The sequence below is a fragment of the Molossus molossus genome, unplaced genomic scaffold (genome assembly GCF_014108415.1).
Source record: "Molossus molossus isolate mMolMol1 unplaced genomic scaffold, mMolMol1.p scaffold_m16_p_9, whole genome shotgun sequence".
Taxonomy (NCBI): Eukaryota; Metazoa; Chordata; class Mammalia; order Chiroptera; family Molossidae; genus Molossus; species Molossus molossus.
In genome coordinates this window covers 63,433,764-63,445,162 of record NW_023425403.1, presented here as the reverse complement: position 1 = coordinate 63,445,162, position 11,399 = coordinate 63,433,764, and the positions used below count along the sequence as shown (strand labels likewise).

Below are 11,399 nucleotides of genomic sequence, written 5' to 3'. Positions count from 1 at the left end.
CCCAGTTGGCACGGGGCGGGGGAGCGCTCCGCGCATGCTCAGCTCGCCGGCCCTCCGCAGTCGCGGGCTCGGGAGGCGCCGGAAGCAGCGAGAGCTGCCGTATGGCGTCGGCGGGGGACACCGGCCCCGAGGCGGGGGACACCGGCCCCGAGGCGGGGGACACCGGCCCCGAGGCCGGGAGGCAGCGCCGCGCGGGCGCAGCCCCGGGACGCGCGCCTGGGCTCTGGGCCCTGGCGCTGCTCTGGCAGGTGGCAGCCGCGGGCGTCCCCTCCCGGCGCCAGTGGCCGGTGCCCTACAAGTGAGTGCGGGGGGGGGGGGGCCGCGTCCGCGCGCGGGCGGGGCGTCCTGTCTCGCGGGGGGGCTGAGGCGGCTGCCGGCGACACCCAGGACGCGGTGGGAAACAAGTTGAGAGCTGGCGCCTGCTTGCTGCGTGCCGCCCGGAGCCTTCCTCCTCGGGACACTGGGGTCAGTGCCGAGGTGGCGAGCTCCGGGCGACCGGCGGGAGAAAAGAGGAGGCCAGCTGACTCCGAACAGTGGGAGCCTTTTAAGTCCGCGTGGGTTATGTTACACACCATCACTGGTTACCCCGAGTGCCGAACCTTTGGCAGAATCGGCAGCAGGGCCAGCTCGGCGCGGTTCGCCGGGAATTGCCAGCCGCCTTGGTCCCGGCAAACCCGGAAGGTTGGGGACTAGGTCTGCCCACTGTCTTAAGCCTGGAGGTAGAGTCGAGCGTGCAGACTGCAGAACTGTGACGCCGGTTCCAGCCTTTGACCTAGAAGAGCATGACTTGGCCCGATGCTGTCCGAGAGAACACACGGCGTCACGTCAGGCATAGCAAAGGCCAGCAGCTTCGGAAACGCACAACCATTTTGGATGACGAAACAGTGAGTTGGGAGGCAGGATAGCCTAGCGGTTGGGAGTTCGGAATTCCTACTGCTGCACATCAGACCAAGCACCGTCATGACCAGCTGTGTGATCTTGGGAAAGTTACTCAGGAGCTCTGTGCCCACCTGTCCTGAGTCAGAAAGGAGGAATAGTAGTGGCACTGATCGTAGGTTTGTTGGGAGGATTGAATCTAGTAAATGCCAGCTATTATGAAACCTGGATATTAGTGTAGTTTTGCTCACGGAGTGGTTTGCATCACTTCTTGTTTTGTTTGATATACATGAAAAGAGAAGTGTGTGGTTAATGCAGGTTTTCTGTAAAATGTTGATAAGATGTGCATAAGAAGTAGTAATTAAATTTTCAATAAAACAAGGAAGAAACTATAAATCCAAAACCACTTGTCTTAAGAGCAGGGTATTGAGTATTACTTATAAACATAAGTTTCAAATATTAAGTATATGCCGCCATCTAATACCAATAAGAAAATTGATTAAGTTCGTACTTAAATTATGCTTTTGAAATTACTTTTTTTTTTTGGGGGGGGGTCCATCACAGTAGTCCCAACTTGCGCCAGAAGTGCATGCAAATACTACCAGAGACATGCTGTTCATCTGGTTTTATTGATAGAGGCAAAAGGAGAAGGGGGGTGCTCCTGGCTCCCCCAGGCTGAGGGGTGGATTGCAGACAGCCCCTAGAAGTGTAAGAAATAAGAAGCTGACCCTTAGGCAGCAGCTGGTTAGGTACTCAGTCAAATCCCTTTCAGGGAAATACTGGGAGATGGGCGCTTTTTGCCTGTGTCTTCTGTACTGAGCCTTGAGGGTATAATCTCAGGAGTGCTTGCAGACCCATTAAGAACTACTTTGTTATAGTCCTGTGGGTTTCACGAGTGTCTTGTCACTACTGTATTCCCAACCCCCTCCAAAATGCAATATTGAAATTACCTTTGATCTAAAATAAATTTTGCTGTGGGCAGGTGAAACATACATAGTTATACATTTGTTTAAAGCAGATAAGCACCTATCAAACATGAGAATATACCTGAATCTTGTAAACTTTCATAAGAGTTGTTTTGGCTAACATTTAGATTTTAACTTAAAATAGAAATTTTTGTTGATGCATTAGGATTGTAAAAGAAGATCTAGCTGGAACTCAGGTATCTAGGATTCTTAGAGGACAAATATAGGTAGCTTCTTTCTCTCTTCATCTTTCTCTCCCACTGTCTCATATGGAAGCTGGCCAGTAAGTGTTGAGCTGAACTGAACTGTAGTCCTATTACCATGGCCTTCTCAGACCACTTTCTTTTCTTGTTGCATTATTGAAGTAACCTCCTAAAAGTGACCTCTCAGCCTTAATTTGGCCTCTCTCCCTACCTTGTAATTTATAAAATAAGGTTTATTTTAAAGCATATTCAATCACATCAGATCTCCTTCTTAAAATCCTTTAAACTCACTGCTGGGCTCAAACCTCCCAGTTGGAGGACTCGAGGGGGTGTGGCTGCCTACCTCTCACACTCCTGCCTAGAAGCCCAAAGGCCACCTTGTTTACCTGTCAGACTCTTCCAGCATCTTGTGTGCTTGTCTTATAATACATACTGTGTTCTCTCCTACTTCTAATCCTTAAAGTATCTTAAAAACCTAGGCCAGGTCTTCATCTCTTTCTTTTTTGTTATCCTCACATGAGGACATTTTTGCATTTATCTTCAGATAGAAAGGGAGGGAGAGAGGGAGGAAGACAGAGAGAGAAACATCAATGTGAGAGAGATTCATCGAGTGGTTGCCACCCACACGACCCCATCTGGGGCCAGGGACAAACTGCAACTGGGGGACAAACTATAACTGAGATACGTGCCCTTAGCAGGAACCGAACCCAGGTCCTGTGGGAATCGGCCCTGGTCTGTGGGCGGATGCTCTAACCGCTGAGCCAAACCGGGCAGGGCTTCATCTCTTTCTTTGCCTTCCTCTCTCGGGTCCATCCCACACAGATAAAAATGAGTTTTTTCTCTTTTGTGTCCATAGGACTTTGTATATTTCTTTGGTCTAGCACCTACCACGCTGTGCTTCATTGTTTAATGTTTCCCCAGCCCTGACCCAAAGCTCCTGGAGGAAGGGAACAGCGTTATAATTTTTGTTTCCCTCCTTCCTAGTATAGTGTCCGACACATAGCGGAGCCCCAATAAACACTGGCTTAAAGAATATTGGTAAATTCTTAAGGAAATAGGAAACATTCTATGTAATCATAATTATCTTTGAATAATCTAAGCATATAGATGGGTAATTAAGTATCATTTGAAAACTCTTCATTTATTCAGTAAGTATTTGTCTACTAAATAAGATCTAGAGCTATAAACATTTTAAGATATGATCCCCCGATTTCAAAATTCTCCCAGTGGGATCAGGGAACAGGGAAGCATGTTGTTATCAAAGTGCTTTTAATGTATCGTGTGCTGTTCAGAGACATCATTGGCATTTGTTCACCGAATAGCAAATAAAATGTATATTTATACACTATGGGTTTAGCTTTGAATGTTTTCTCTAAAATTTTCTTGACAGTGAAGTTAAAATTTGGATTTTAAAATATGCAAGAAGTCTCCTAAGTTGATGGTTTCTTTTCCTTTATTAGACGCTTTTCCTTCCGTCCAGTTCCAGATCCGTACTGTCAAGCTAAATACACGTTCTGTCCAACTGGCTCACCTGTCCCTGTCATGAAGGGTGAGGATGTCATTGAAGTCTTTCGGTTACAAGCCCCAGTATGGGAATTTAAATATGGAGACCTCCTGGGACACTTGGTAAGGATACAGCTTGATCTTATAAGTTCAGTTAATTAATTGATGTCATTATTAAGTAGATTTGATGGAACATTTTAGATCATGTTTATTGATTTACCTCTAAGTGTATTTAAAATGAGTAAGCAAAAAAAATATTATGAGGTTTTGTGAGCCTAACAATAAATAACAAATGCAATTGCTCTCATCCCTTTTAATATTCTGAACTCAAACCCAATTCCTGTACCCAGCTCCTGAAAAAGTGGGAAGGGAGGAGGCCCCGAGGAAGGGGCAAGGCAGTCAGGAAAAACTTCATTTCCAGGCCCTATTGAAGGCACTTTTCCTAGGTTAGTTCACCATTTGAGCCTCTTATCCCCAGTGAAGTACATAGAGTTCCTTCCTGAGACTGTGGCGTGGAGGCTTCTCACACTCATTCTCAGCTGTAAGGAAATGACGGACGTGTCCATGTAGTCTGAGATGAGCGGCAGTGGCCGGAGTGGACAAGGGGTCTGGAACTCGAGGAGCCACGGAGTGGACAGGACAGGAGCAGCACAGAAGAAGGAGCAGCTGAACGGTGGTTCCACTTGATTTGCAGTTGTGGTGGATTACATTTTCTCCGTGTGTTCCTGGACCAGTGGTTACTTCACAAGTATTGCTATGCCCGTTTGATCTTTACACAGAAAATTATGCATGATGCCATCGGATTCAAGAGTACTTTGACTGGCAAGAACTACACCATGGAATGGTATGAGCTTTTCCAACTTGGAAACTGCACATTTCCCCACCTCCGGCCTGAAATGAACGCCCCATTCTGGTGTAATCAAGGAGCTGCCTGCTTTTTTGAAGGAATTGATGATGGTCACTGGAAAGAAAATGGGACGTTAGTTCAAGTAGCAACCATATCAGGTAAGTTTTAAAAATATGACAGTGTTTGATGATTGCATTAACATCTAAATGATAGAAATTATTTTTATTGTGGCGTTTCAGTAATGTTCTCCCTTATAGGGGTCAATTTATAAAATGAACTTCTGGAACCACTAACCTTCGACCCACACTATTACTCATGCAAAACTTCACCAGTAGGCGATGAATAGCTTACCTCCTCTATTCCCATGGTAAAACTGCACAAAATGATAAAACACTCTGCATAATTTAATTGGACTTCTTAATAGAGGGAAATATATAAAATGCCTGAAAAAAATAATTGATTAAAGGACCTGTTAGCTATATCTGGAAAGAGGCTTTTAGTGTTGATACATGAAAATGTTTTTATGCTGAGAAATAATAATAGACACCACTCATGTGGACGTACTCTGAGCCTGACAGTGTTCTGAGTACTTTACATGTATTACAACATTTATCATCACAGCAGTCCCCTGAGATAGTTGCTGTTATTTCCCCAATTTTACAGATGAGGAAACTGTGGCACAAAGAGAGAAAAGTCCCCCACCTGAGGAAGTGAGACTCCAAACTTGGCAGTCAAACCCTATTGACCATTTCTTAACCACTTTGTACATTGCCTCCCAACACTTAGGATCTCATCCATTTGAGGCCTCTTGAGCAATTTCAGTATTTCATCTCAGATTTTCTGTTCTCTTGGATGTATTTGAAAGTTGCTGAAACAGTTGGAATTTTGCTATGTATGTTGCATTTAGTTAGTAGTAAAGAGAGGAGTTCAGCAGAACTTCTACCAGAAGCTGGTTATATGACCTTGGTCACACGTTATCTTTTGACTCATTGCCTCGTGTGTAGAATGGGGATGAGGCTTTAGAGGTGGGGAGCGTGCCTGTATCATTTACAGAACGCTGCATTATAAATTGTTCTCCACAAAGGTGAAAACATAATAAAAGCACTGTTTGTCATATGAATTATTCAGTGAGCCCAGCCAGTGTGGCTCAATGGTTGAGCCTCGACCCATGCCCCAAAATGTTGCCGGTTTGATTCCTGGTCAGGACACGCCCAGGTTGTGGGCCCGATCCCGTGAGGGGCATGCAGGAGGCGGCCAATTGATGTTCTATTTCATCGATGTTTCTATCTCTCTCTCCCTTCTTCTCTCTTTAAAATCAATAAAGAAAAAAATGTTTTTTTTAAAAGAATTATTCAATGAACTATAGGACTTGAGGAAATTATCATGCTTTCCACTGTAGTTTTTTTTGTTTGTTTTTGTTTTTTGTTAATCCTCAACTGAGGATATTTTTTTCATTGATTTTTAGATAGAGTGGAAGGAGGAGAGAGAGAGAGAGACATCAATGTGAGAGAGACACATCAATTAATTGCCTCCTGCACAATGCTGAGCAGGGCTGGGGATTGAACCTGCAACCCAGGTACATGCCCTTGACTGGGAATTGAACCCAGAATCTGTTGGTCCACAGGCTGATGCTCTAACTCCTGAACCAAACTGGCCAGGGCTGCATAGCTCTTTACAAGACACTTTTTTGGAGCATAAGACACTCAAAATAAGGAATTGAGGTTCAGTCAGGTGGTATGGCTTACCTGTCTTTTAAGGTCATAGAACTTGATGTAGAACCAGGAACAGAACTGGTGTCTCTTACATGTAATCTGGGAATCTTTTAACTATATATCATGCTGTTTTCTACTTTCTGATTGATGTGTTCCAGACCATCCCAATAAAATAAAAGTCCAGCCCTGGCCTGTTTGGCTCAGCGATTAGAAGTTCAGCCCATGGACTGAAGAGTCTTGGGTTTGATTTCCGGTTAAGGGCACTTACCTGGGTTGCAGTTTTGACCCCTGACCCTAGTTGGGGTTGTGCAGGAGGCAACCAATCAATGTGTCTCTCTTACATCGATGTTTCTTTCTGTCTCTCTCTCTCTCTCTCCCTTCCACTCTATCTAAAAAAGAAATCAATGGAAAAATATCCTCAGGTGAGGATAAATAAAAGTCCATTTCTCTTTTAACAATGTTTGGTGTGACAAATAGCTACTTCCTCTTTCATTCTGAGCCAGTTCACATCTCTCCTTTCTCCCACCTCATCTGAAAATTCTTCCTTTTGACATAAATGTATGATCATATGGACCAGTGATCACTATTTTCTGTAAAATCGTTTGTAATATGCTAGTACTTAAATCTTTTAAGTTATCCATCTGCTCTGAGATTAATTCTGTCCATTGAGCTTTTCTCATGTTACAAAATAGTGTTTCGAGCACTGGCCGGTTTGGCTCAGCGGTTAGAGCGTCGGCCCACGGACCAGAGAGTCCCGGGTTCAGTTCCCACTACGGGCATGTACCTCGGTTGCAGTTTGTCCCCGGCCCCAGTTGGGGTCATGTGGGTGGCGACCACTCGATGTGTCTCACATAGATGTTTCTCTCTCTCCCCCTCCCGCTCTATCTGATGATAAATGCAAAAAAAAAAAAAAAAAGATTTAAAAATAGTGTTCCAAAGCATTCTTATCTCTTAATTACAGCTCTGGCTTTTCCAAGAACCTGAGAAGAGTATCCCCAGTTTTAAGAAAACAAGTTTTATATTACTGCATAGTTTTAATTCCATAAAATTGATAAAGGCAGCTCCTCTATTCATTTTATAACATGAAGTACTGATCTTACAGACTCAAGTTGGAGCAACCTAAGAAACATACATAGTGACAAAGTGAAATGTTGGGGCCAAGCTCTTTTAAGCATTGTAAGTACCCAGATGAGTTTGTAATCATGCAGAGCACAGTGTTTTGTTAACACTTAGAGGCTCCTGCACTCTGGTGCAAGGTGGTAGGAGCGCGTTGTTAGCTATCCAGGGGTCCGAATGGTCCATAAACTTGGCCCAAACATTTCCAGTTTTAGTCGATTTCTTGGAAGAATTTGTGTGGTGGGTAGAAAGTTTGTAAGCAGAATCCCAACAGCTTCGAGTACAGGGAGAAAGGGAAATAACAAATATTCAAGGTGGATGGAGGACAGTGCGTCCCTTACGGCAGCAGCAGGCCAACCTGTAGCTCAGGAACCGCTCAGGCTGTGTACGCCATGCTTTGACACGGGCTCCGCATCGCAGCCTCCTCGAGGCTTTTCGTCCTGTCTTTGCCCCAGTCCCTCCTTCTTCTTCTGTAATTTTTCTTTGCTTTCTTTTTCTCTTTTGCCTCTCAGAATTTGTTGAGGGGTAGAGAAAGACAGCTTCTGCATGTGTATAGTTTTGCTTTTGACTATAGCTTAAATGATTATAGAATTAGTATACATGACTTATCTTTATACACCTGTCATGTCTAATGTTTACAATTCAGAAGTACCTAGTGCCTTGAACATGGAATAAAAATTGGCTGAGCTTGGATTCCTATTGTGAGATGCAGGTTTGGAAATTCAAAAACTATTGTTTATTTATGTAGATTCATGGCCTTAATCTGGTTAGAACATTTGACTTAAAACTAACATGATTAGCTCTGATGTGCATTTTAGTGATTTTTTTTTTTTTCACCAGGAAACACGTTTAACAAAATGGCAACGTGGGTAAAACAAGACAATGAAACAGGGATTTATTATGAGACATGGACCGTCCAAGCTAGCCCAGAAAAAGGGGCGGAGACGTGGTTTGATTCCTACGACTGTTCCAAGTTTGTATTAAGGACATACCAGAAGTTAGCTGAACTTGGAGCGGAGTTCAAGAAGATAGACACCAACTATACAAGAATATTTCTTTACAGTGGAGAACCTACTTATTTGGGAAATGAAACATCTATTTTTGGGCCAACAGGAAATAAGACTCTTGCTTTAGCCATAAAAAGGTTTTATTACTCATTCAAACCACATTTGTCAACTAAAGAATTTCTGCTGAGTCTCTTGAAAATTTTTGATGCAGTGATTATGCACAGACAGTTCTATTTGTTTTATAATTTTGAATATTGGTTTTTACCTATGAAATTTCCTTTTATTAAAATAACGTATGAAGAAATCCCTCTACCTAACAGAAACAAAACAATCTCTGGTTTATAAAACCTTTATTCTATTGAGTTTTATCCTCCTAACACCAGCATATTAGTTTTTCATCAAGTTGTTTTACACTGGTGTATTTTTTAGGCTTTTCCTCCTTGGGGTAGAAAGGCCAAATGCACAGGGGCAGAATTGTGCAAACTAATATCTCAGGAATATTTTGGGAAAGAAGCTGAAACTCTCATAGCGTTGGCCAAAGTGAGCACGTTACATGATCTTGATTTCAACTGCCAACCCTTTATTAATATGGAAAATTACAGTTTATATCAGCTTTATAGGCTCTTCAGGCCTGACATTTTAAAATTGTGAACGTGGTGTACCAAGATTTAAAATTCCCCTCAGTGACCTTCTCATGGCAGGAGCAGCGTTTCTTCTGGTATTGTAGTTGTTTTCCACTTACGTACTTTTTGGAAGTTTACTGACTTTACAGCTCTTGCCACTTTTGGAATTGCTCTATTAGTTTGATTTTGTTCTGTTCACTTAAACTTACAGACTAATTTGGGCACCACAGTGAGAGTGGTTGTGTTTCCAGATGTAGTGAATACAGTGAAAGAGAGCCCACGTGTTTGGCTAGCATTGCAGAACTAGCTAGTAACTGGCATTGTGTTACATAAGCATCTTAACATGTTTGAACCTTAGTTTCCTTCTCTCAAGTGACCCATCTGTTAGGATTGTTGTCAAGATTGAAGCCATGTAGGTTGGGCATAGTAAGGTCACAATAAATGGTCACCATAATGATTAATCAAAGAATAAACTGCCATCCTTGATCTTGCCTAATGAAGTTACGGTCCAGCCTCTCCTGGGTCTTGTAATAATCACCTGACTTTGAGCTGGTAGCAGTGTTTCTGCAGTTCATATATGGGGCGAGGGAGTAACTGTGGACACCTCTGGGTGAGTAGGCGCCCTGACTCCTTCACTGCCTGTGGTAGCCGCCCCTCTGGCCACTGATGCTGCCAGCTCGGAGGAAGAGGCACACTTCTCAGTGAGGGGACAGGGTTTTTGTTAGGGATCAACAAGCAGCTATGCTTCCAATTAGGGCCATCAAACAAGGCTACAGGGTCCTTTAAGTATCTGATGATCAACTGAACACACTGTCTCTATTCATGGAAAAAAAAACACATCAGTAAGAAAATGAAGCAAGAGATCAAAGAAAAAAACCTGCGTGTAGTGTTTAATGTACCAATTATGTTATTCAGAGTGCTCCTGAGAGGTTAGTGTATGGTCACTGAATTCTCATAAAAAGCCTACGCATAGATATTTACCTGATCCACACGGGCAAATCAGGGCTCAGAAAGGGAAGTGAGCTTTCCACAGCTACCCAGCGAGTGGTAATCGAGCCACATTCTGAACCAGGTTCTAATGACCAAATGGGATGCAGGATCAAGCTTTTCAGTGTCATGTGGTCCTCAGACCAGTGCCTTCATCACATGTTACTAATACCAGACATTACTGGACTGTAGGAGAGAAGTACAGGTATTGATAGGAAGCATTTAGAAACTTTGGAAACAACTTGTTGGAATAACTTTGTTTCTATGGAATCTAATTTTTAAAATGGGGCTTGTATTTGCATTTTTTAATTAATTTGCCTAGGAATTTACTTTTATTGTTTTTCAAAACTATAGGCATTGGACGATAGTCTGAAAATAAAAACCTAGCCCTTACTACAGACAGCTTGAGAAACTGCCATTATGCCCACTGCAGCCTTACTGAAGCACATAGGGAGAACTTTCATCTTTGCAATATCTCCATCTAGTGGCTAAAACGGGGCAATGCAACTTTTACTGGATTCTTAGGAAAGTTGCTCCAGGAAAAAAACAGTATTTTAAATTTACGGAACTGCACTGGGATAACAAGCAAACTCCTGTGCCAAGTCTGTGCTAGCTGTGAATAACAGAACTTGGTTCCACAGAAAAGACAAATGAAGACATCTGTAAATGGAACTTGAATTTTAAAGCAAGATTCTAATAGTTACATTTAAAAAAGCAAGAGTTTTTATTGTTCCTAAGACTATTAATAAATGAAGAAATTCTGTGAAAGTAAAAGACTCAGGTGACTATAGCACAGAGAGAATAGTGTTCATATAAGTAAGTATTTAAGAATTTACCAAACCTGTCAGCTGTACTTAAAAGATGAAGTAGGGCTCTGGAATAGAGATGATTTAAGAATATGTTTTCAAAATGTGGGTTGGTAAACCAAAACGTGGCCAGTCAGGAATTTGCCAATTAAATTTTGCAGACCTTTGAACTACTGTATAACTTCAATGTGACTGCTACTTTTCTGTTAAGTTGTAAATTAATAAAATTTCCTCTAAGAGAAAGCATTTTGTTGAAGTTTGAATGATATAAGGGCTTTACAATAAATATATCCTCACTCATTAATTCTGGCTCAGTATTAGGTAAGTATACCCACAAAGAGGCATAAATATATTTTTGTAGGTACAGGAATATAGTCAAAAGGTGAAAATAACTACTAAATTCTTAAGTAGTTGACACCCTCAATCAAAATTGTCTCCTTAGAAATCAGAAAACAAAAAATTAGCAAGTTCCATCCTGTTGTATAATCCGCTCTGGTGGCACTTACTGAATTCTCTGGGACTGTAGTCCCTTTAAGATGATGACTGTTTTTTAAAAGAAATTGTTGGCATGTCATGCAAAGAGCAATGCTCCAAAACGACATTTTTTTTCCCTTTTCATAGTCAAAGACAGTTGGCCAGTTTGCTTCCAGCATCTGATTTATACTTATCCTTTATTGTCCAAGTAACTTTCCTGTTCCTCAAACTTTCTACATTTTCTCTCCCGTTTAAAGTAAGAAGATATTAATTTTATATT

The 11,399-nt window shown here is 42.2% G+C and overlaps 1 protein-coding gene across 1 annotated transcript; it reads left to right on the top strand.

The window, feature by feature from the left end:
- Window positions 1–376: 376 nt before the first annotated feature.
- On the top strand, window positions 377–10,868 carry CLN5 (CLN5 intracellular trafficking protein). Its single transcript, XM_036250074.1, has 4 exons — window positions 377–884; window positions 3,505–3,670; window positions 4,327–4,552; window positions 8,063–10,868. Exons 1-4 carry the CDS (start codon window positions 796–798, stop codon window positions 8,572–8,574), a joined length of 993 nt encoding a protein of 330 aa, XP_036105967.1. The 5' UTR covers window positions 377–795; the 3' UTR covers window positions 8,575–10,868.
- The last annotated feature ends 531 nt before the right edge of the window (window positions 10,869–11,399 follow it).